At 43.6% G+C, this 26,436-nt stretch overlaps 1 protein-coding gene across 2 annotated transcripts in view; it reads right to left on the bottom strand.

The window, feature by feature from the left end:
• Positions 1-16,091, bottom strand: part of galnt9 (polypeptide N-acetylgalactosaminyltransferase 9) — a 373,573-nt gene extending 357,482 nt beyond the window's left edge. Inside the window, exon 1 of one of the 2 annotated variants that reach the window (XM_072587704.1) lies at positions 15,486-16,091. In XM_072587704.1, coding sequence (XP_072443805.1) covers positions 15,486-15,717 — 232 coding nt within the window. In that variant the 5' untranslated portion in view covers positions 15,718-16,091. The remainder of the gene's footprint in view (positions 1-15,485) is intronic. The other variant, XM_072587703.1, reaches the window with a different exon arrangement.
• Positions 16,092-26,436: the final 10,345 nt, after the last annotated feature.

Here is a 26,436-nt window from a genome sequence, read left to right as displayed (position 1 = left end):
ATTGAGAAACCAGAATGAGAATTTTAAGTTTAACTCATTGAAAGGCTGGGAGACAGTGAGAGCAGAGAGGTGAGAGTGCAATGGAATTTGGTGCTTGTTAGGATGCAAATAAAATAATGTTGGACACCCAGTGTCAGCTTTGTGGAGGATCTGAAGTGGGACAGGGACCAATGGAATAATCAAATATACAATTAACAAAAATGAATGAGGGTTTCAGCAGAAGTTAATTGAGGCAGTTTTTTTTAAGGTAAGAAGGGTCCTCTACTGTTTGAGGCCATTCAGCTCATTGTGTGTGTGCTCATTCTATCAAAAGGCTAGCCAATCAACCCAAAAGAATCCCACTCACACTTTTGCAATAGCCCAGCACGTTATTTCTTCTTTGTCTAATTCTGTTGACAATTACCATAAATTGTGGTCTATAGGTTGACCCAGTTAATAAGCCAATCCCTATTTTCAGCCATCATATGCTGTATCCACATTAAGGTCAGCCTGACTTTCTCAAACCACAAATACCTGCTTTCTTCACTGGCATCCTCTCATATGCAGAGGGGATTGAAGAGGCCACATCCAGACTTCAGGCTGGGCAGGCAGGCAGCTGGTGAAGGCAAACCCACTTAATGCATCAAATGCTGATGACCTTAGAATGTCAATCCACACTGTCAGGACAGCAGTTCCCTTTTACACTCAGCAAATAAAGCAACCCCAAGAACAGCACAGTATAGAAAAGGCCCTTCGGCCCATCAAGTCCATGCTGCCAGAAGTACACTACTCCCGACACTTTCAAGCACTGGACCCATACCCACAAAGGTTACAACACTTGTTCATCCAAGTACTATTTAAAGCTTACAAGATGTCAACTCCCCTCCCAGGCAGTGCATTCCAGATCACACCACCCTCTGGGTGAAAATGCTGTTCCTCAAATCCCCTCTAAACCTCCTGCCTGTCACTTGAAAACCACGCCTCCTTGTTCTTGACCCTTCAAACAAGGGAGACAGCTTATCAGCCTAGCTAGCCTATCATTGCCCCTCATCAACCTACACACTTTCATCAGGTCCCCCCTGCCCCCAAGAGCCTGCTCTGCTCCAAAGAAAACAACCAGAGTTTATCCAGGCTCTATCCATCGCCGAAGTGTTCCATCCCAGGCAGCATCCTGTTTACAGACAGGTTTCTGAGGCTTCAAAGATTGGTGTATAGGCCAACATCTACAGCACTATTGATTGGTAATGTCTGATCGTGGTTACATTTATATTTGTGGGATATTGCTGTGCACATTGCAATAATCCCAGCTGGCGATAATACCAGGCCAGACAGATCCCGGAATTAAATCTGACTCTTTCTTTTGTGAAACACGGCATTCCTTCACTGATACAAAAATGCACCGGGTTTCAGATTTATTTTTGACCGAGCAAAAAAGCAGAAATTTGTTACACAAAACAAATAAAAATGGAATGATACAAACTAAGCTATCTAAATATGACCATTCGAAATATTTCAAAGGAAAACTAATATCTCTACAGCTACTCAAAATCCAGAGAAAGTTTCCTTTCCTGACTAAAGTCCTGTTATGTGGAGGTGCCCGTGTTGGAATGGGCTGAACAAAGTTTGAAGTCAGATGACACCAGGTTATAGTCCAACAGATTTATTTGAAGAGATTCACCTGATGGAGGAGCAGTGCTCCAAAAGCTCGTGATTTCAAATAAACCTGTTGGACTATAACCTGGTGTCATCTGACTTCTGACTAAGTTCCTATCCTGGGAGCTGTGAAGACTTCTATGTGAATCCTTAAATAAGTGAAAGCTTCGACTTTCTCAATCTTTTGATCATGTGCAGAGCTCTAACAATCATAAACTCTTTTACTGAGATAACTTTTACTGTTGGAAACAATTTCCTTTTTTAGGAGAGATTATATTTGTTTCTGAGCTCAGTCAATTCTTCTTCAAACCCAAAAGCTTTCAAATTATGTTTTTTTTTAAAAGAGTTCTCATTCTAGATCCAATGCCTTATGTGATTATTCAAGGCTGAGGTAAACAATTTTTTAGACAGTGAGGGAATCAAGGGTTATGGGGAAAAGGCAGAAAAATTGTGGTATCCCAAGAGTGTGGAAACAGACCCTTCGGCCCAACAAGTCCACACCGACCCTCCAAACAGTAACCCACCCAGACCCATTCCCCTATATTTACCCCTGACTAATGTACATCCTTGAACACAACAGGCAACTTTGCATGGCCAATTCACCCTAACCTGCACATCTTTGGACAGTGGGAGGGAACCCACACAGGCACAGGGAGAATGTGTAAACTCCACACAGACAGTCACCAGAGGCTAGAACTGAACCCAGATCCCTGGCGCTGTGAAGCAGCAGTGCTAACCACTGAGCCACCATTCCACCCCAAGCACAAAGGATTATCAGATCAGCCATCATCTCATTGAACGGTGGAGCAGATTTGCTTGAGTGAATGGCCAATTTCTGCTTGTATATCTTATGGTTTAAAGTTTTCTTTCTGCTTATAAACTCCCACAATTTAAACAAACTTTCTATTAACACTCTGGGGGATTTGCAGTCACCTGCTCTCCCTGCCACATACTCGTTGTAAATTAAGATTCCAGAAAGACTGACCCCATTAAATTCTTGACCCCTTTACAAAAATAAACACGCAACCATATGCCAGTAGTTTAAAATGCAAATGCTAAAGGAAAAAAAATAGATCTTTCTGCATGATATAACAGATGCCATTTCCCTTTCTTGAACAGCGATTTCACTTCAAGATTCCTTTGTTGGCTGTAAAGCATTTTGTGATGTCCTAAGGCATTAATGAAATGCAAGTTTAGCTCTTTCTCTCATTGTTTAAAATACCCACAGCTACTTTTTGCCAATTTAGCCACGGATTGAGCTGGTCGGGGTCAGGGAGGTGGGGTGCGGGAGGGGAGATGGTTGGGGAGGAAGTCAAAAGATGGAGGATGTGTGGGATTGATATTACTCATTCTGATGAAGGGCTTTTGCCCAAAACGTCAATTTTCCTGCTCCTCGGATGCTGCCTGAACTGCTGTGCTTTTCCAGCACCACTCTAATCCAGTTACTCATTATTGTGACTGGAAATCTATCTTCCAAAAATGTTAAACGAGGCTGAGAGTAACCTGTGTGTATACCTAATGGGAAAAACCATGGAAAACACATGGTGAAATTATTGGAACACAAAGTGCAATCCTAGTTATTCTGTTGAGTAACTGCAGCCAAACTGATCACAGAAAGCTCCAACACATCATAGCAGATCAAAAAAAAGCACACAATTCGAGAATGATCGGAGCGCAGAGGAATCCATTCTGCCCATCGTTTTTATACTAGCCCTCTGAAGGAGCAATTTATACCAATTCTCTGTCATTTCCCCACTGACCTTCAAACAGTTCCTTTTCAGATGACGATCCAATTCCCTTTCTAAGTCTCAGTTAATCCTACCTCAACCCCACTGCAGCAGCATGATGGCTCAGTGGTTAGCACTACTGCCTCACAGCACCAGGGACCCGGGTTTGATTCCAGCCTCAGGCGACTGTCCGTGTGTGGAGTTTGCAAGTTTGCCTTGTGTCTGTGTGTGTTTCCTTCGGGTGCTCTGGTTTCCTCCCACAACCCAAAAGATGTGCAGGTTAGGTGAATTGGTCATACCAAAATTGCCAATAGTGTTAGATGCATTAGTCAGGGGTAAATATAAAGTGGGTTGCTCTGGTCTTGTTGGGTTGAATGGCCTGTTTTAAAAAAAAGTATAAGATAATCAGAGGGTTAGATAGGATGGACAGTGAGAGCCTTTTATCCCTCGGATGGCAAAGGCTAACACAAGGGGATATAGCTTTAAACTGAGGGGTGATAGATTTAGGACAGATATTAGGGGTAGTTTCTTTACTCAGGGAGTAGCAGGGGTGTGGAACATCTGCCTGCAACAGCAGTAAACTCACCGACGTTAAGGGCATTTAAATGGGCACTGGACATACAAATGGATAATAATGGAACGGTTAGATGGGCATCAGATTAATTTCTCAGGTCGGCACAATATCAAGGGCCGAAGGGCCTGTACTGCGCTGTAACGTTCTATGTTCTATGTCCACTGTCAGGCAGTCTGTTCCAGATCCTAACTGCATGAGAAAGGATTTTCATCTCTGCATTTTGCCAATTACCTTAAGTCTGAGCCCCCCTTTCTCAATCCTTACACCAAGAGAAGCAGTTTCTCTCCCCATAATCCATCCAGACCCCTCACTATTTTGAACACCTCTATCAAATCTCCTCTAAGCCTTTTCTGCCCCCAGGAAACCGATGCAAATTTTCCCCAATCTTTCCACAACACTGAAAATCCTCCTTCCTGTCAATTCTTGTCAATCCTCTATGCACTGTCTCTAACAGAACAGAACACAATGCTCACATTGAGGCTGAACACAAGTTTACAACAACCTCCTGGCTTTTGTACTTTAGACCTCTATTAATAATGCCTTGGTTATGGTGTAGAGTGATAGAGTTATACAGCATGGAAACAGACCTTTCGGTCCGAATCATCCATTCTGAGCAGGTTTCCCAAACTAAATTAGTCCCATTTGCCTGCAGTTGGCCCATATCCCTCTAAACCTTTCCTATTCATGTACCTGTCCAATTACCTTTTAAATGTTGTAACTGTACCAGTCTTCACCCTTCCTCTCACAGTTCAATCCATATATGCACCACCCTCTGCATGAAAATGTTGCCCCTTTTAAATCTTTCGCCTCTCACCTTAAACCTATACTCTCTAGTTTTGAACTCCCCGATCCTAGAGAAAAGACCTTGGCTATCCACTTTATCTATGTCCCTCATGATGTTATCGACCTCAAAATGGTCCCCCCAGCCCCCACCCCCTCAACCTCCTGTGCTGCAGAGAAAAAACTCCCACCCTCATCAGCCTCTCCTTATAGCTTAAACCCTCTAGTCCCGGTAACATCCTGGTAAATCCTTTCCGATTTAATGATATCCTTCCTAAAGCAAGGTGACCAGAACTGTCTCCATCCGCAACTTTTACCAGTTTATTCACCCAATCCTCCTGCTCCTGCACACTCTTTCACAACATACCCTCCTGTTTTTGTTGTGTCTTTGCATCCTTCCAAAATAAATCACTTCTCATTTTCTGCACCTGAAAGTTGTCCATCAATCTGTCGACATTCTGACATGACACACAGTCCTCCTCGTGGTTCACAATGTTCACAGGTTTTGTATCTTCTGCAGTTTTTGAAACTGTTGTGTGCACAGCAAGGAATGTATTTTGCAGATTGAGAGATGGATATTGGTCAGGACACTGGGGGAAAGTGCACCCTTCACCCATCCCCACTGCCCCCCCAACCCCACCCACCCCCATTCCGCTCTGAGATTGTCTCCTGGTATCTTTAATTCCCACCTGAGAAGGCAGATGGGGAATGTTTGAACTGAAAGGAAAAGCAGCCCCTCCAGAAGTCAGCACTGGCCTAGGATGTGGCAGACCGGAGTGAGATTTGAACACACCACACTCCAATTCCAGAGGGGAGTGTGTGATCCATTGAGTGTAGACGGCCAACGTAACCAATGATTGACGCCAAGGTGGTTAGTTTCAGAAATAAGTATATGCCCTGTGGGAGCTGAAGGGAAGCTCAGGGAAGGATTCCCCTGGGATCTTTGAGCCATTGTCTGTTTGTAAGCTGTTTCCAGCTGCTCCCTATTCCTGCTGGACCTCTCCTTCGCTGAAAAATTATCCTCCATCTCAAAACTCAGGATGGCCCGTTCAGAACAAGCCACAGAACAAAGAGCAATTTGTTAGCAATTTGTTCTGAAGGTTCTGTTACTGTGGAGATGCTGATGCTTCTTCCTGTCAGTCCAGGCCGTAGTCAGTGCTGCTTGATTGAGTTACGGCATTCCAATATTGTGCCAGACATTTATTATCTCATTTATATATTGATGCAAAACTGTTCCCATTGGGTCAGCAGATACACGAGATTGATAGAGCAGTGCCCAATTGTCAGCCTAACCTTGGACATTCTCAGCTGCTTGGTCAAAGTGGTTTTCATTGTGCATTAATAAATTGCTCATAGTTCTTACTCATGCATAGGTCCCAGGGCATGTGCAAGTTTAGATGAGCAGATCCCAGTTGGTCAGCTTAGCTATTTGCAGCGAGGAGGAGAAAGTGAGGACCGCAGATGCTGGAGATCAGAGTCGGGAGTGTGGTGCTGGAAAAGCACAGCAGGTCAGGCAGCATCTGAGAAGCAGGAGAATTGGCGTTTCGGGCAAAAGCTCTTCATCAGGAATCATGTCAATTCTCCTGCCTCTTGGGTGCTGCCTGACGTGCTGTGCTTTTCCAGCACCACACTTCCAACTATTTGCAGTGAGTGCCCATCCAGATCTAAGTTCCACCAGCATCCTATTATCAGAGGGGCATCAGTGTACACTCAGTGTGTGCTCACCTGAAGTGTGCAGAGGAGACAGATTCTGGCACCAAAACTTGCCTGAGGCATTGCTCTGATGGCAGCGATATCACTGCAGAGCCATTTGAACCATCCTTCTGGATTAGTGGTGCTGCAAGAGCACAGCAGTTCAGGCAGCATCCAAGGAGATTTTACTGCTCAGATTTGTGTGATCAATCCTCTGAATTTAACCCTTTAAGCCCTGGCAGAATTCTGGTGAATCTCCATAGTGTCCTCCTCAAGGTCAGTACACTCTAGTGGGCGGCATGGTGGCACAGTGGTTAGCACTGCTGCCTCACAGCGCCAGAGACCCAGGTTCAATTCCCGCCTCAGGCGACTCCACTGTGTGGAGTTTGCACGTTCTCCCCGTGTCTGCGTGGGTTTCCTCCGGGTGCTCCGGTTTCCTCTCACAGTCCAAAGATGGGCAGGTCAGGTGAATTGGCCATGCTAAATTGCCCATAGTGTTAGGTAAGGGGTAAATGTAGGGGTATGGGTGGGTTGCACTTCGGCGGGTCGGTGTGGACTTGTTGGGCCGAAGGGCCTGTTTCCACACTGTAAGTAATCTAATTAACACTTCCCTGAACGTGGTTTCCAGGACAGAGCATGCCTACTCTAAGGAGCCGAAACAGAACTCTCACCTTCATTCTATCTTTTGTATTTCAGAATCCTTGGGATAAAGGCCAGTGCTCCGTGGATCAGTTTCAATTGTGTCAAGGCAGCTATCAATGAGCTTCTTATAGAGTCACAGGGTCACACAGCATAGAAACTTGCAGAGAGTGAAGTGAACAGTGAACACCAAGTAATTAATATAGGAATCCAAATAAAAGACTGAAGGGATACAATCAGAGTAGAAAGTTAGCCAATATCAGTGTGGTTACAAGAATCTAAATCTAGCTGAATTGATTATAGAAGACCCTAAAATGTGGGAAGCATTCAATGATCTCTGACAATCCTCACCTCCACTTTCTAGCCTTTTCCCCATAACCCTCGATTCCCTTACTGATTAAAAATCTAGCCGTCACAGCCTTGAATATACTTAACAGCCTCACGCTCAACAACCTTCTACATTAAACAAGTCCACAGATTGAGACCCTTTTTCACTCTGGGTGGGGGGGGTGACTCCTTATTCTGAGGTTATGTCTTCTAGAGTTACACTCTCCTAAAAGGGGAAACAACTTTTTTCTAGGTCCCCTAGAAAACCTGTATACTACAATAAAGACACCTGTCATTTTTCTCAACTGCAGTGAATACTGACAATCTATCCAGCCTCTCCTAGTAGACAGTCCCTTCATACCCAGTATTAGCTGAGTGAACTGCTTCCAAAGCTAGTCCATCTTTCCTTAGAAACTGGGACTAAAAGTATTCACAGTATTCCAGCTATGGTATGACGTATCTTTCCTGCAAGACCACCCTACTTCTATACCCTTATCCCTCTGAAATAAAGGCCAATATTTGATTTGCCTTCCCTCTTAGCCGCTGAACTTGGAGGCTAGCTATTTGCGATTCATGCACAAGGATTCTCAAATCCCTCTGTTCGGTCACTTTCTGTAGCCTGTCCACATTTAACTAATATTCAGCTTCTCCATTCTTCCTGCCAAAGTGCACAACCTGACATTTTCCTACATTATATTCCATCTGCCACATCTTTATCCATTCACTTAGTGGGCGGCACGGTGGCACAGTGGTTAGCACTGCTGCCTCACAGCACCTGAGACCCGGGTTCAATTTCCGCCTCAGGCGACTGACTGTGTGGAGTTTGCACGTTCTCCCCGTGTCTGCGTGGGTTTCCTCCGGGTGCTCCGGTTTCCTCCCACAGTCCAAAGATGTGCAGGCCAGGTGAATTGGCCATGCTAAATTGCCCATAGTGTTAGGTAAGGGGTAAATGTAGATGTAGGGGTATGGGTGGGTTACGCTTCGGCGGGGCGGTGTGGACTTGTTGGGCCGAAGGGCCTGTTTCCACACTGTAAGTAATCTAATCTAAAAAAAAACAACCAACCAATTAATACAAGAGCAACAGGGAGAGATATTTAAACATGTTATGGATAAGGACTGGGCCAAAAGACTTCTGACGTCAAATAAATGGCTTATAAAAATGCAATGATTGAGAGGTTAGGAGAAAATTTCAGATTAAAAGGAAAAAAATGTAATAAGTACAATAGAAAAAAGCACCATGGGAATTATACAGCAGCCCAGAAGAGAAAAGAGATTAGGAACACTGAGGCAGAGAATGAAAGAAGCTGCCCGTGAGCAGCAATAGAAATAGTGATGAGAGTGAAAGGTTAGTTAAAGACATGGAACCACTCGGTGCTGTAGAAGGAAGTTGATAATTGAGGGACTGGAACAGACATTTAAGTATTTTGCAATGGTTTGAATGAGCAGCAAGCAGCAGTACAATACAGCAACAGAGCCAGAGGATGTGAAAGGGCAATACAAGATAACTGAGAGATGTCAACTACATCGAGAGACTGGAGGAATCACAGTTAGTCTCCATAAGACCATAAAACATAGGAGCAGAAATCAGGCCATTTGGCCCATCAGTCTACACTGCCATTCAACCATGGCTGAGAGGTTTTTCAATCCCATTTTCGCACTTTCTCCCTGTAACCTTTGATCGCTTTGGAAATCAAGAACTTACAGTGAGGACATTGAAGTGGAGATTCAGTGGAAGGGTTCAATGTTTTCTTGGGGTAGTTATTAAGATAACTAGGGGAAGCCTATTTCCACAGGTGGGAAGGGCGGCAAGTAAAGGATATAGATCTCAAACAGCAACTGCAAAAATCACAGGGTGGGGACGAGGAGACTTGTTTAAACATAACAAGCCTTGTTCTGATTATGGATGCCTGAAAGAATGATAAAAGACTGTTCAATAGTAACTTTCAAAAGGAAAACATTCTACCAATTGTCTTGAAGACTTGTGGTCCAGAACTTGCCAACCCCCCCCAACCAAGCTGTTCCAGTACACTTACAACACTGAAATCTACCCGACAATGTGGAAAATTGTCCAGGTATGTCCTGTACATAAAAAACAGGGCAAATCCAACCCGGCCAATTACCATCCCCATCAGTCTACTCTCGATCATCAGTAAAGTGATGGAAGGGGTCACCAACAGGGCTATCAAGCAGCACCTGCTCAGCAATAACCTGCTCAGTGACACCCAGTTTGGGTTCCCCCCAGGGTCACTCAGCTCCTGACCTCATTACAGCCTTGGGTCAAACATGGACAAAAGAGCTGAATTCCAGAGGGGAGGGGAGAGGGACAGCCCTTAACATCAAGGCTGCATTCGACCGAGTGTGGCATCAAGGAGCCCCTAGCAATGGGTATCAGGGACAAACTCTCTGCTGTTTGGAGTTATACCTGATGGAAAGAAAGATGAATATTCATCAATGATTGCACAATGTTCAGCACTATTCACAACTCCTCAGGTGCTGAAGTAGTCTGTGCACCAATGCAGCAAGCTCTTGACAATATCAAGATTGATAAGCGGTAAGTGACACACATGCCTCACATATGCAAGGCAATGACATCTCCAACAAGAAAGAATCTAACCATTGCCAGTTATTAATTCTCCACTTAGAAAACCTGACTGATTATATCCATTTGCGAATAGGACAAATTATAGACCCCAAATTTGCTACATTGTTCACTTTGGTTAAAATATAATAAAATATATTAGACATTAGCTCTGAGTACAACATCATTTCCAAATACTGATTTGATGACAGGAGACCTTACTTTTTTTTATCGTTGATCAATGATTAAGGTGACTCGTTGCACAGCACAAATACCGTACAGAGGAAGAAAGACAGCTCCCTCATATTTATATCTTCTAAACTGGAACAATGAAATGTATAAGTAACCACCCACCTATAAATTTCCCTCATCAGCAGCACTGCATTCTAATTAACCTCACAATGTTTAATTCGCAACAATTAGACCCTTAGTGAAACAGTTCTAGTTAAAGGCAAATATTGAGTAAAGTGGTATATTTTATGTTGTACAATCAACTCTTGATTTTAGGAAAATCAGGATTATCTGTCGAATGGTGAGCAATGCCACAGGAGATCTGCTAATCACGTAGAAAAGTGCTTGTTGCAATATTGGTTCCGTTAATGAGATGACAGCATGTATCTCTAATATCATCTCCCTCCAGCTCAGTAACCGCACTTTTTAAAATTTCTCTTTGTCCCTTCATGGGATATGGGCATTGCTGGCAAGGGCAGCACTTTATTGCCCATCCCTAATTGCCCCTGAACTAAGGGATTTCCTGGGCCATTTCAAAGGGCTGTGGATCTGGATTCACATATAGGCCAGATCACGTAAAAATGGAAGATTTCTTTCACTAAAGGGCGTTAGTGAACCGGATGGGCTTTTACAATGAGTAACAATAGCTTCCTGGTCACCATTACTGAGGCTGGTTCCAATTTCTGATCATAATCGACTGAATTTAAATTCCCCTCCAGCGGCTGTGGTGGGCTTTGAACCCCAGTACCTGGAGCATTAGCCTGGGTCTCTGTCCTTTGGTCCTGTCACATCAGCAGTAAATCACCAACATCCCTAATAAAGAGCCAATTGTTATTCTACAGAGTCCTGGCATCAGCATTGTGCCTGAGCTTTTTTATTCACTCATGGGACATGAATGTCACTGGCTGGGCCCAGTGTTTACTGCCCATCCCTCGTTGCCCCTTGAGAAGGTGGGCTGTCTTCTTGAACCTTTGCAGTCCATGTGCTATAGGTAGACCCACAATGCCCTGAGGGAGGGAATTCCAGGATTTTGACCCAGTGACAATGAAAGAACAGCGATATATTTCCAAGTCAGGATGGGGAGTGGCTCAGAGGGGAACTTGCAGGGAATGGTGTTCCCAGGTATCTGCTTCCTTTGTCCTTCTCGATAGAAGTGGTCGTGGGTTTGGAAGGTGCTGTCTGAGGAGCTTTGGTGAATTTCTGCAGAATATCTTGTAGATGGTACACACTGCGGTTACCGAGTGTTGGTGGTGGAGGGAGTGGACGCTTGTGGGTGTGGTACCAATTGAGCAGGCTGCTTTGTCCTGGATGGTGTCGGGGTTCTCGAGTGTTGGAGCTGCCCCCATCCAGGCAAGTGAGGAGTAGTCCATCACACTCCTGACTTGTGCCTTGTTGATGGCTTTCAGATGTCAAGAGGTGAATTTCTTATTGCAGTAATCCTAGCCTCTGACCTGGTCTTACAGCCACCATGTTGAGTTTCTGGTCAATGGTAACCCTCAGAATGTGGATAGTGGGGGATTCAGTGATGGTAACGCTGATACATATCAAGGAGCAGTGTTTAGACTTCTCTTACTGGAGATTGTCATTGCCTGGCATTTATGTGACGCGAATATTATCTGCCCAAAGCCAGGATATTGTCCAGTTCATGTTGCATTTGAATTATTTTGAATATTTTGCAGTACTTTGGGATAAGGGTGAATGCTATTCCTGATAAATAAGCAGCACCATTTATTTTAAAAATTGTGAATATGCAAGCATGATTACAAAGTTCACAACTGGATTGCTGTTGAGTGATAATTAGATCTCTGACACTACTTCGAATAAGATGCATTTAAAGGGAAGATGCATTGACACAGGATGAGAAAATAATGGGATATGTTGAGAGAGTGACAAGAACAGGAGGGGGAGGGGCAGCAGAAATGCCAGAGCTTTTCTCCTGCTGTTCATTCTCCGCGATGTACATTCTGGGTCATTCTGTCTTTGATGTGTTTCATTTTACTCAAATTAACGGGAGAGCAAGACAACGTAAACCACCCCTCACTATCACCTTTAATTTAATCCACCCTTTATGGAAATGCACATTGCAGGCCTTTGTTGTCCCCCGGACCTTCAAAACGAAAGGTTTCTCCTCCATTTATCAGAAAAATGGAAGGATCCTGAAACAGCAGCAATATCCCTGGCAAAATGATTTACCTGAAAACTGTTAACTTTAGTGTAAACAAATAATCAACTGGAGGTGATGAAAGGAGCTGAGGTGAGTGAAAATCAAAACTTCCAGGAAACATTAACGAGGTAAATGTGAACTTCAGGGGGGAGAAAAAGGGTATGCTGGAGTGAAAATCATTAAAAATGCATGGCTTCATCCTGCATAAGGAGTGTTCTTATTTTTATCCCATGTCCCAATTCTCATTCTCCTCAACATCATATCTTTATATTCAGATGAATTGCATTAGGATGGGGACTAGGTACTGTATTAGCTCACTGCCCAATGTAAGTCGGTGAAAAAATGGACTCAAACACCAATATTTCGATTTGGCTCGTCCTGCTCATAAATCAATTTTTTTTTGCTTTAATTACTTTGTCGAACTTCCAAACAGGAGAAAGCATGTCAAAACCATTTCATGAGCAGTTCTGTACTGTACTTCCCATTGTAATTTCACCTTTAAATCGGAAATATTCTTACAGAAGTCTATCAGACCATTGCCAAGAGATGTTGTGGGACACAGGCAAGCAGTGGCTTATTTCAACGATTGACAATTCATATTGGCAGGCACAGCAGGAGCCATCAGTAATAACGAGCTGAACAATGAGGCAGATCTGCTAATCGGTGAGGTTTGTTGAGTGACAGTTGTGGGCTAGCATGAACGCACAATAATGCAACACAGCATCCACACAAACCTGCAAAACTGCACAGCAGCACTGACAGGGCTGCATTCCCTCTGTACCACAGAGGAATTGACAGACTACAGATTATGGGCATAGAATGCAGAAGTTGCGGTGGACCTGAAACATTAACTCTGATTTCTCTCCACAGTTGCTGCTAGACCTGCTGAGCTTTTCCAGCAATGTCTGGTTTTATTTCTGATTTACAGCATCCACAGTTCTTTTGGTTTTTATTTTCAGATTATGGGTTTATTTCAACAACGGGGTTTTGCCCTACAACCTTCTGTCTCATAGGAGGGGCTAACTAACAGAGGAACATATTTTGCAAGTCAGTGTATGCTACAACAACAACTTGTCGCAGTATAGTACCTTTACTCTAATACAATACTGCACAGGAGACACTGTCCAACAAAGTTTAACATTAAAAACCACAAGAAGGTATTCAGGGTGGCAACCAAATACTTGGTCCAGGAGCTAGGTTTTAAGGAGTACCTTAAAGGAGGAGAGAGAGAGAGAGAGAGAGAGAGAGAGATAGAGAGAGAGAGACAAAGAGAGAGATGGAGGGGAGAGAGAGAGACAGGGTCAGGGGGAGAGTGAGAGGGAGGGGGGAGAGAGAGAGAGAGAGAGAGAAAAACCACACAGAGAGAGACAGACAGAGGGAGAGAAAGACAGAGAGAGAAAGGGACCGAGAGAGACAGATAGGGGGAGAGAGAGAGACAGAAAAATGCAGAGAGAGAGAAACAAAGACAGATAGGGAGACAGAGGGAGAGGGAGAGAGTGTGACAGAGAGGCAGAGAAAGAGAGAGAGAGAGGGGACTGGAGAGATGTCAGAAGGTAACTCCCAACATTAGGGTCCAGGCAATGAAAGGCATGGCCACCAATGTTGGAATGATTAAAATCAGGGATGTGTAAGAGGTCAGATTTGTAGGGGCAAAGTTCTCAGATGTTTGTCACTAGAGGAGTTTACAATGATAGGGAGGGATGAGACTGTGGAAGGATAAAACACAAGTTTAAAACCAAGACACTATCAGCCTGGCAGTCACAGTAGGCCAGTGTGTACAGGGAGTACATGGCTTTGTTTGGGGGAGGGAGTTTGTGATTGTATGATCACCTAAATCCAATCTGCTTGTCATTGAATACTTCCAAGAGGTGACTGCCAGTCATTAAGAAACATAAGGTCCAATGCTCTGATACAATACAGATCACACGAGTTAAGTGGAGGTAAGAATTACACAGTGCAGCTTTCAAACATGGAATATCCAACTCAAAGGTGTGTGAGGATAGGATGCAAAAATAAAACAAGTATATCAGGGGAACAGGTTCCAAAATTGAAGAGCATTTTAAATTCCCAACTGGCCGAAGCTAAGTCCTGTGTTATCAAAAAAAGTTCAAAGTCTTTGCCTGCTTTGGTAATATACTCCTGTTTCCATAGCAACCCCATACACCACAACCATTGAGAGAGACCGGGATTAAAATCCCCGGACTGAGAAAATTGCCTCAACTCCCTCTTACACCCAGCTCCATGCCTCATGTGAGGCTCATGGAGGGGTTTAACGCATTCTCATACCGGGGATCATCAGATGGTGTGTTCAAATCCCACTGCAGCGATCTGAGAATGACAAATACAGACCAATACTGTTCTGTGTGAGCTCACCGCAAGACGAGATGGTAAACTCGGGATCCCAGCTGGGCATAGACAGTGAAACCTCAAAAGCAAAATCTGGCAAGAGCTAGAGGGACATTTGTCTGTCAACGTCATCACTTAGGAAGCCAAAATCCGGAATGATCTGGTCCCTATCCGCTTTTTTTTGTGGGATCTTGCTGTGCATAGCTGGCGCCCACCAATGACTGCTGAGAGCACACCATTGGATGCCATTGCTAGCTGGAGTGTAGTGAGAGGCACTAAAGCAATGCACGTTCCTCAGTAAAAACCGAAATCGGAAACAAAACATAAATTACTGGAAAAACTCAGCAGGTCTGACAACATCTGCAGAGAGAAATCAGAGTTAAACATTTCGGGTCGAGTGGCCCTGCCTCCGAAATGCAAATTCCTGCCTGCTCATTTCAAACCCAGTTTTGCGTTTGGAACAGCGATGGTTCAATAAGGGATAGTAATCAATGCTACCCAAGGAGTCATTCTGATAGTGTATTGTCCCTACCTCTGAGTCAGGGGATCTGAAGTTGACAATCCCACATTTGTTCCAGAAGTGTGTTAGAACATCCCTAACAGCCCACTTGGAAAGCATCTGCAGCCCTGGGTCAACATGCAACGGGGGGTTGGGAAATTACTGAGGGAGGGCTGTGTGCCCTCACTGAACAAAAAAGTTGTGGGAGTTTGCTCACGTCCCTTCTGAACTGCTGGATAATTGACAGCACAGAACAGTCACAAGTCACTGAAAATAATCACACCATTCTTACTTACCATTGAGCTGGCTGTACACCACATCTTCCAGATGGTCCAGGCGCTGCAGGATATTATCCCGCTCCTTCAGTAGTTGCTGGGAGGAATCCCAGGTCCGGAGTCGGCGATCTGAGACCTGAACCAGTTCCTCGGAACGCTCGGAAATCCGGCAGTAGACCGAAAACAGCACAATGCCCAGGAAAAACAAAATGTTGACGGTGAGCAAAGTTTTGATCCTTCGTGCAGGAGCCATGTAAGAGCAGAGGCTGCAGGTGAGAGCACATCTGGCTAGTGCAATGCAACACTTTGAGAGATGGTTCACATCAGAGAGAGAGAGAGAGAGAGGAAGCTTGCAGGGTGCCCAGCAGCAAGGCAAAGAGCAAAGAGTTAAAAGTATTCACAGCAATTGCTGCAGAATTGTCCCAAAGCAGCCTTTCTGCTGTCAGTGATCACAGTTTTGATTTCGGTCTCATTGTGGCTGGGTTTTTTTTGCTGCTGATGATGATGAGGGAGGCTGGTTTTAGCTGGGGGCTGCTTTCTCCCTCACTGTGAGCCGACAGACACACTGTGCCCGCTTTCCATTGAACTGAGCCCCTGCTCCACACACACACAGGGAAAGGGAGAGAAACACGCAAAGCAAGCGAGGATTACGCTGACGTAAAATCATCACATTCACTCTGCTCTTAAAGCTACAACATCCTAATGCTGAAAAATAAACCATCCTGCCATTCACACAGAGCAGGCTGCAAGGTGGTATTCCAAACTAACAAATGCACAGAAACACTGCCACATCTCGACAAGGGATCGAGTTATTTATGTATTTATTATTTCACCTATTGTTCTAATCAATGGATACAGAGAGATGTCATTACACACCTCCACATCTGTACCAGGGCTTGACTGATTTATTTTACTTTGAAAGAATTAACATATTTTTTCTAATCAGAGAGATGTTATTAGACACTTCTGGAGCAATGTCAGAAGTCACATGACACCAGGTTATAGTCCAACAGGTTTATTTGAAATCACAAGCCTTCAGAGCACTGCTCCGTCCTCAGGGGATAGGTTAAGGGCCAGTGCTCCAAAAGCTTGTGATTTCAAATAAACCTGCTTGACTATAACCTGGTGTTGTGTGACTCCTGCCTTTGTCTATCCCAGTCCGACACCGTTGGAGCGGGTGGGACCTGAACTCGGGCTCCCCAGTCCATAGGCAGGGACAACATGGATGAATTGGGACAAAGTGTCTGTCTCCATGCTATATGACTTGTATAACTATCAATGCGTCACAAGAGGGTTAAAGCAATTCTTGGTGAGGTTATTCTTTCGTGGGATGTGGGTGTGTCGCTGGCTGGGCCCAGCATTTATTGCCTGTCCGTAATCACCCCTTGAGAAGGTGGGGGGTGGGCTGCCTTCTTGAACCGCTGCAGTCCATGTGCTGTGGGTAGACCCACAATGCTCTTAGTGAGGGAATTCCAGGATTCTGACCCAGTGACACTGAAGGAACAGTGATATATTTGTAAGTCAGGATGGTGAGTGACTTGAAGGGGAACTCTCAGGGGGTGGTGTTCCCATGTATCTGCTACCCCTGTTCTTCTGGATAGAAGTGGTCGGGGAAGGGGATACTGGAGGAGGTTTGAGAAATTGCTGCAGTGTGTCCAATAGAAGGAGACATGAAGAATGTGTCTTCATGTGTTGGATTCTAGTGAACACTTATCCATCAGCTCACACCAGTAATCACCTTCACATCTTGTGAAATGCCCCAAGAGGACCATGAAAGGACAACATTCAACACCATCAATCAGGTAATAATAGGCCAATTTTTGATAAAATGAAAAGGTTTTTGTATTTTCTTTGTTATTTACTTATAACCTGTTGAGGAAATTGTAGACAGGAAGATACACTTTGAGGTAAATCATCACCAGTTGCAGAAAGGCTCTTACCAAGCAGAATACTCCTTTGGCTGTTCATGCCCGGCAAGCAGCTGACTCGAACCAACTGGTCTGAGCTTGTAAAACTCAAACCAGAGTCCGACATTAGAAATGTTTCTGCAGGTGGACATTTATCAAGTAATTCTGAATGTGTGAGGAATTAAACTGAGAACGGGTTTGGGATTGTCAGTCAGGATCAGAGTAAGCTTCATACACTAAAACAAAGGCTTTAGGAGACTGTAAGAACTGCAGATGCTGGAAGCCAGAGTAGGTAGATCTGAAGGTGGAAGAACACAGGTTGTCAGACAGCATCTGAGGAGCAGGAAAACAAAGGCTTTGTTCTTTGTTGACAGAAAGAATATGTCCAGTCATTGTGCCTATTTCAAGCTGAACAAATTAGGGGACAGCCATTCTCTGATTCAAAGGCAATGTCTTAACCAATCACAATCAACTTGCCTGGCTTAAAGTTTAAACAAAGCATGACAGTTCACTGTCAGTCATCTTCATCTGGTGCATCCTCTATTGGCAACACCTCCCAATCAGCCCTCTCCTCTCAGATAGTATAAATATTACATTTCTTATTTTTTTTCTTTCTTGTGAATTGTCCTGATGAGTACAAAAGCAAAACCTTTTGACAAAATATATTTTCTTTTCAACAATCTTCAAGTGCTGCTACCAAATAACATTCTGATTTAAAATGAAGTCTTCTTTTATACAATGCCCTTCGTGATGACTTAATATTTCAAAGTATTTAATAGTCAATTAATTTCTAAAGTGTTGTAGCATAGGAAATGCAGTATCTGATTTGTACTTAGCCAGCTCCCACAAACAATGTGATAACAGCTAGGGTAGTCTGTACATTGATTAGTGCATAAATATGGGCCAGAACTCCAGGAAGAGCTTGCCTGAACCTCTTCAAAAATGCCCTGGGATCCTTTGCAAAACCAACGAAGTCAGACAGGGCTTCAGCTTATTGTCTCATTGTTTGCTTCCTGTAGTTTAACCCTCCTCACCACGAGTATCTGCTTAGATTTCGTACTGATGTAGTAGGAGTGGGAAGAAGAACCTTCAACCTTTCTCTCAGAGAAAAGGTGCTACCCTCTGAACTATGTAGGACTGCAGGTATTTGGGAGAAATGCTACTCCCAGGAGGCTGCCAACAGAGGTCTTTGGTTTGGCATTCAGAAATCAATTCACAGCTCACAGTATAACTTCTGTCCCACTATCTAACTATGAGTATCACAGTTTCAGTGCAGGTCTGTTTTGATTCTGAAGGTCCCAAGCGTGAGAAAGGTATCGCTGAACAAAAATCAAGACAGATGTGTTTAATTATTTACTCCACTGGTCCCGTTATCAGATATTTTATCATAAGGAGCCTCAGGTAACTGATCAGCTTGCAGCTTAGGCACAAATCAGCACATGGGCAAATCACACACCATACCAAATACCCAAAAGGCCAAATGTAATGTGTTAGCAAACTGCATTTATCTGCTGCATGGAACATAGAGAAAATGTATTCTAAAATGATTCAGACAGATGTGAAATAAAGGTTAGGTCCTGAGTCTCTTAAGCAGATATTAGATCAGGTGACTGTCTGGAACAGGGGCCATTGTTTCAAATTAAAGAATCAACCATTTGAGACAAATGTCTTTTTCTCACAAAGGTTCATGAGTCTTTGGAACTCTATTGCCTAAATGTGGTGGAAGTACACTATTTACGGCAGAGGGAGCTAGACCCCAGATAAGCCACAGGAGAGAGGGATGGGTGTAAAGATCATTGGGATTTGACAGGAGGGTGGAGTAATCAGATTGGCAATGCTCCTTTTGTTGGACTGTACTGGAAAGGTCAAGTGATCTACCTCACTCTGACTTTATATGTTCAAGACCAAACATTGGCCAACAATGCATGTTTCTAACATCATCCCAAAGGAAGGGAGAAAATGTTGCAGAGATTCAGGAAGTAAAGGGACTCAACAACTGAACGTACAGCTGCTCATTTGATGGAAGTCAGTGATGTCCAAGAGGCCAGAATGGGAGATGGGGAGATGAGGCAGGAGAATAGGGCCCCTCAAAGATCAGCAAGGCGGCCTTTGTGTGGAGCCGCAGAAAATGGGGGAGATACTAAATGAGTATTTTGCATCAGTATTTATTGTGGAAAAGGACAGGAAAGAGGTGGAATGTGGGGAAATAGATGGTGACATCTTGCAAAATGTCCAGATTACAGAGGAGGAAGTGCTGGATGTCTTGAAATGCATAAAGGTGGATAAATCCCCAGGACCTGATCAGGTGTACCCTAGAACTCTGTGGGAAGCTAGAGAAGTGATTGCTGGGCCTCTTGCTCAGATATTTGTATCATCAATAGTCACAGGTGAGGTGCCGGAAGACTGGAGGTTGGCTAATGTGGTGCCACTGTTTAAGAAGGGCGGTAAAGACAAGCCAGAGAACTATAGACCGGTGAGCCTGACCTTGGTGGTGGACAAGTTGTTGGAGGGAATCCTGAGGGACAGGATGTACATGTATTTGGAAAGTCAAGGACTGATTGGGGATAGTCAACATGGCTTTGTGCGTGGGAAATCATGTCTCACAAACCTGATTGAGTTTTTTGAAGAAGTAACAAAGAGGATTGATAAGGGCAGAATGGTAGATGTGATCTATATGGACTTCAGTAAGGTGTTCGACAAGGTTCTCCATGGGAGACTGGTTAGCAAGGTTAGATCTCTCAGAATACAGGGAGGACTAGCCATTTGGATACAGAACTGGCTCAAAGGTAGAAGACAGAGGGTGGTGGTGGAGGGTTGTTTTTCAGACTGGAAGCCTGTGATCAGTGGAGTGCCACAAGGATCGGTGCTGGGCCCTCTACTTTTTGTCATTTACATAAATGATTTGGATGTGAGCAGAAGAGGTACAGTTAGTAAGTTTGCAGATGACACCAAAATTCAAGGTTTAGTGTACAGCGAAGAGGGTTACCTTAGGTTACAACGGGATCTTGACCAGATGGGCCAATGGACTGAGAAGTGGCAGATGGAGTTTAATTCAGATAAATGTGAGGTGCTGCATTTTGGGAAAGCAAATCTTAGCAGGACTTATACACTTAATGGTGAGGTCCTAGGGAGTGTTGCTGAACAAAGAGACCTTGGAGTGCAAGTTCATAGCTCCTTGAAAATGGAGTGACAGGTAGATAGGATAGTGAAGAAGACATTTGGTATGCTTTCCTTTATTGTCGGAATATTGAGTACAGGAGTTGGGAGGTCATGTTGCAGCTGTACAGGACATTGGTTAGGCCACTGTTGGAATATTGATGCAATTCTGGTCTCCTTCCTATCAGAAAGATGTTGTGAAACTTGAAAGGGTTCGGAAAAGATATCATAAGGATGTTGCCAGGGTTGGAGGGTTTGAGTTATAGGGAGAGGCTGAGCAGGCTGGGGCTTTTTTCCCTGGAGTGTCGGAGGCTGAGGGGTGACCTTATAGAGGTTTACAAAATTATGAGGGACATGGATAGGGTAAATAGACAAAGTCTTTTACCTGGGGCCGGGGAGTCCAGAACTAGAGGGCATAGGTTTAGGGTGAGAGGGGAAAGATGTAAAAGAGACCTAAGGGGCAAATTTTTCATGCAGAGGGTGGTACGTGTATGGAATGAGCTGCCAGAGGAAGTGGTGGAGGCTGGTACAATTGCAACATTTAAGAGGCATTTGGATGGGTATATGAATAGGAAGGGTTTGGAGGGATATGGGCCGGGTGCTGGCAGGTGGGACTAGATTGGGTTGGGATATCTGGTCGGCATGGATGGGTTGGACCGAAGGATCTGTTTCCATGCCGTACATCTCTATGACTCTATAACTGGAGGAGCTTACAGAGAAAGGGGAAAGTGAGATGGAGAAGTTTAAAATCCTGTTGTTGGCAGCACAAGAGCCAGGTCAGTGTGAACAGGAGATGATGGGCGAAGAGAATTTTAGGTCTGGGTTTTACGTGAACTTCTTGTTACAGATGGTGCAAGACGGGAAGCCAGTACAACAGCATTGGAATAGTCCTTTCTGTATGTAACAACCAACATGAATGGGCTTTCATCAGCCAATGGTCAGTCCCGATAACTATCTCACATCGAAATATTTAATATAGGAGCTGGAGCAGGTCCGTCGAGCCTGCTGCTCCATTCAATGTGATCATGGATGATCAGCCAACTTCATCCCCTGTTCCTGCTTCCCCCCCCCATACTCTCTGATCCCTTAAGCCCTGAGAATCTATCTAACTCCTTCTTGACAACATTCAGTATTTTGGCTTCAACTGCTTTCAGTGGCAAAGAATTCCATAGGCTCCCCACTCTCTGAATGAAGATATATCTCCACATTTCAGTCCTAAACAGCCTACACCATATCTTTAAGCTATGCCCCTGCCTTTAGGCTCTCTGTTTGTTAGGACCGTCCTTATTGTGTTTACCTGGTCTCAGCCTGTTGAATTTTATAGGTTTCGATGAGAATCTGCCCCATCCTCTAAATTCCCATAAATACAGTTCAAACCGATCCAGTCTCTCTTCATTTGTCAGTCCTGCCAACTCAGGAATTAGTCTGGTACCCCTTCACTGCAGTCCCTCCATCACCAGAACATCCTTCCTCAGGTACGGAGACTAAAACCACACGCAATGCTCCAGGTGGGGTCCCACCAAGGCCCTGTACAATTACAGCAAGATATCCCTTCCCCTTTCCTCGAATCCTTGTGCTATTAAGGCCAAGATAACATTTACCTTGTTCACCACCAGTTGCACCTGCTTGCTAACCTTCAGTAACTGGTGGACAAGAATATCCAGATTTTATTGCACTTCCACTCTCCCAGTCTGTCACAATTCAAATAATAATCTGCCTCCCTGTTTTTGCTACCAAAGTGGATGACCTCACATTTATCCACATACTCCATCTGCCATGCATGTGCTCAAAGGTCCACATCTGTGCACAGTTGAACTTACATGGGCAGATATATAAAATGCAAGTCTTTTTTCTTCTCACCTCGATCTATAGATTGCCTTTGAGGGACGTGGGATATTAAACTGTCCTTACTCACTATCCTGCCACAATTATTCCTTCATGGGATGTGAGTGGCACTGGCAAGGACTGACATTCGTTGCCCTTGTACTGAATGGCTTGCTTTGCCATTTCAGAGGGAATTGCTTGTGATCAGGAGTTGCACATGGGCCAAACCTATTGTTGAATTTATATCGAACCAGACCATTCGCTTGGCCCTCTAGGTTACTAGATTACAATATCACCTTTTTGCCATGTGTACACCATGAACAGGGGCTGCATTATGCAAACTGGCTGCCATATTTTTGTATATAGCAGCATTTCAATATAATGGATTATGCATAAAGCACCAGGAGGTAGATACAATCACATGATAATGCTATCTCCTTTTGCAAATAATAATTGATGGTGATCATTGACAATTGACACTTTTTCACTTAACGTGAATAAAAGATTCGATCATATTCTTATTTTATATAATGTTCAAAATAAATTATATGAACAGGGAGATAAGCAGTTCAGATGTAGGCCATTTGGCCCATTGTTGTTGTGTGTGATATTTGAAAGAGCTAGCCAATTTGACTCATTTTCCAGCTTCTTCCACATTGTCCTGTAAAATTATCCCCTTCAAGTAATTATGGAAATTACCTTTTGGAAGTTCCATTGAATTGGTTTTCCCCACCCTTTAAGACAGTGCACTGTAAATCATATGTTAATGTTGTAAATTGTTCTTTTGCTAATTATCTATGCACATGTGGACACATACATACACTTACAGTTGTTGGTATCAATGTCAATATGTGTATTGATATCTGTTGAGATCAAGATTCATAATCCATTATTGTTGTTTGGAAACGTAGCTTTTAAAGTGGAGGAAAGATGGATGTTAGTTAATATTTCTGTGAAAGACAGACTTTTATTTTAAAAGGTCAAAAGTCATCTTGAATAGTAAATTAATAAAGAACATTTCTAAAAGATCATGTGATTTTATTGAAATGACCACCTTGACACCAGGAAGATAATTGATAAGACTTTTTTTGACTTGAGTTTTACAATCCAGATAGAGAGAGAGAGAGAGAGAGATAAAGTGTTTTTTCATGGAGAAAAAGGTCTATAGCAGTAACGTTGCTGTTAGTAACATCTCCAAATACTCAGATCACGGATAGGTGAAGTCTTGAGTTGCTTAGAAGATACCTTCTGCTTCTAGAGCTATCAGGGAAAAAGGTATCTTATAGGATTGTTACAGGCTTGAGTTTAAGAAACCTGAGGTCAGTAGTAATAGTGAGCTGAGTTATCAGGTTATTTAAAAGTCCCAGCGATAAACATTAATGAAGAAAATTGTACTAAATAAGTGAGTAACTTGCTGGAAAGAAAACCAATTGTATCCATCCAAGCTAAACAAGGATTTAGCATGATAGGAATGACCCTTCAGTGAAGCTGGAGTATCTGTAAAGTTATTGCTGGAGTAAAAGGGTTGAATCTAACATTTGTAATGAATTTGTTTCAAATGTTCATTGTGCGGTGTAATATAACTTTTGTGTACTAAATCCCTATATTATTTTGTTAAAAGTTCATTCACAGCCTCTTGTGACTGACCTCTAAGAAACTAAAAAAAGAACAAAATGTGTGGTCTATCAAGCTGGGTTTGAGTCAAGGAGCTGATGCATCTAGTATTACTATCAGTTGGGATGAGAACAATACATTTGTATGGTGCAGATACTCAGCCTGTTAATCAAGTTGTATTTTCAATTTAACAATACCATCAAGCCACAGCGCCAATAACATTGATTCTGAAGCCTTGTTATACAAAGTCTATTATTCTCTGAGCCATGATATATTGTCAATACTAGATGCTGTTTCTTTATCTGGATTGAAGCTAATCAAGGTTCAGAATTGCAACCCAGTATTAGATTGATGTTGACGCGATATTAGTGCATTGTAAACATCCTGGTGTGTTCAGTCAGAGGCTTCGTCGAGAATGGAAATTGCTCCCTCCTCACTCACAACCCCTTCTGGTGTGATTGTGAGTTTTTTTGAGTCCAGTTGATGTACATTAATATTAACATTGTAACTTGTGATGGTTAAGGTAGCACAATGCTCAATAACAGCAGTGAGATCAGTCATCCTTCAGAGGTATTCATCAGAATCTCCTGGAACACAGGGATTCTCCCAAACTTTCCGTGGCCTCAATGGTAATCTTGGAGAGGGGGATTTATGCTGAAGTTTTCCCGCACTGGGGAGTTAAAAGATAGTGTAACACAGATAAGACAAAGTTACCATATTCCCAAAGGACAACAGGGCTACTTTCTTATTAGACTCAGGTGGACTGGTGGAGGCTTAATCTTAAGGTCACCATATGTCAAGTGAGGGGAGAGGCTGGGATCTTCATGGTAACCTCAGCCAATTTGGGAGTTGAACCCACGCTGTTGGCATGACTCTGCCTTAGCAGCCAGCCATCCAAGATGATCAACGTCTAACAGGTGCGATAGTAGTGAGCCGCCTCATTCTCAGGGCATCCTAACTCTGCTTCTGCTTTTCCTTTATAACTGTGCAAAACAGGACCATCTGCACTGGAATCCCTGTTTCAGAAAGATATACCATGCATTCAGACTGAAGTTAAGACCCTAGTCGTCCTTGTTAGGGACCAGGTCAGATCCCCTCAAAACATTTCAAGAAAGTAGCCCAGACCTAACCTTTTTAGTTGCTTTAAGCAGGTGTCCAGTGGATATCCCAGGAGGGATGCAGCTGGCCCAACCACTCAGTTTTAAACAAAACAAAATTTATTTGCAAGAATACCGAATGAAACACAAACAGAAGAGAACAGAATATAGAATGACTTAACTATTTAAAAACTCAGCTTTGACAAAGGGTCAGTTAGACTCGAAACATCAGCTCTTTCTCTCCTTACAGATGCTGCCAGACCTGCTGAGATTTTCCAGCATTTTCTCTTTTGGCTTCAGATTCCAGCATCCGCAGTACTTTGCTTTTATTTAAAAACCCAATTGACTCTATTGCAACTTAATGATGCTGTTCCAAATTCCTACAACAATCCCCATAAACACCCCTCAGAATAAGGTAAAATCAAACACAGGGTCTTTCAGGAGAGAGAGAGAGAGAGATGGCAGTGTGGAACACCCTCTTCCACTAGCTGTTTCTTTTGGATCTCCAGCTAACAACAGACCAACAACTCTGAGCAACCAGACTGCTAAAATCAAACCGAACCAAACCAGAGAAAAACTGAGCTGGGAGAACTGGCTACTCCCCTCTCATTGTACAAGTTTTTTTTTTAAATGTGAAAGGCTTTTTCCTGAGGCAGTATCTGTTAGCTATAATCAAACTGGCCCTAAAACCTACCTAAGCCAGACAGTGTAGAATCTCTGCATTTATAACCCCTCTAAAAAAATCCCAAGGATGCATAATCTTGTTAAAGGAGCTGCATCATCACACCCTTAATGAGAAAAATACAAAGATATCACCATATTCATCACCACTGAGCCTGGGTCAAAATCCTGGCACTTGCATCTACACCTCATGGACTGCAGAGAGAGACAAGAAGGCAGCTGAATACCATCTTCTCCGGGGCATTGCAAAAGGGCAATACCTACTGGCCTAGCCACACTTACAGATAAAAATGAACACCCAGTCACAACTTATAGAATCCCTACAGTGTGGAAGCAGGCCATTCGGCCCATCAAATCTACAGTGACACTTTGAAGAGAGTCCTACCCAAACCCACTCCCCTTTCCTCTGCAACCCTGCATTTCCCATGGCTAACCCACCTAGCCTGCAGGACAGTGTGGGCAATTTAGCATGGGCAATTCATCTAACCTGCACATCTTTGGACTGTGGGAGGAAACCAGAGCATCCAGAGGAAACCCAAGCAGTCACAGGGAGAACGTACAAACTCCACACAGACAATCGCCCAAGGCTGGAATCGAACCCGGGTCCCTGGCGCTGTGAGGCAGCAGTGCTAACCACCGAGCCACAATGCCACCCCCAGATATCAGGTAACCTCAAGATGTGCTGTCCCCAAA

The sequence above is a fragment of the Chiloscyllium punctatum genome, chromosome 17 (assembly GCF_047496795.1).
Source record: "Chiloscyllium punctatum isolate Juve2018m chromosome 17, sChiPun1.3, whole genome shotgun sequence".
NCBI classification, from domain to species: domain Eukaryota; kingdom Metazoa; phylum Chordata; class Chondrichthyes; order Orectolobiformes; family Hemiscylliidae; genus Chiloscyllium; species Chiloscyllium punctatum.
The sequence above is the reverse complement of the archived record's forward strand: the minus strand, read 5'-3'. Positions and strand labels throughout refer to the sequence as shown.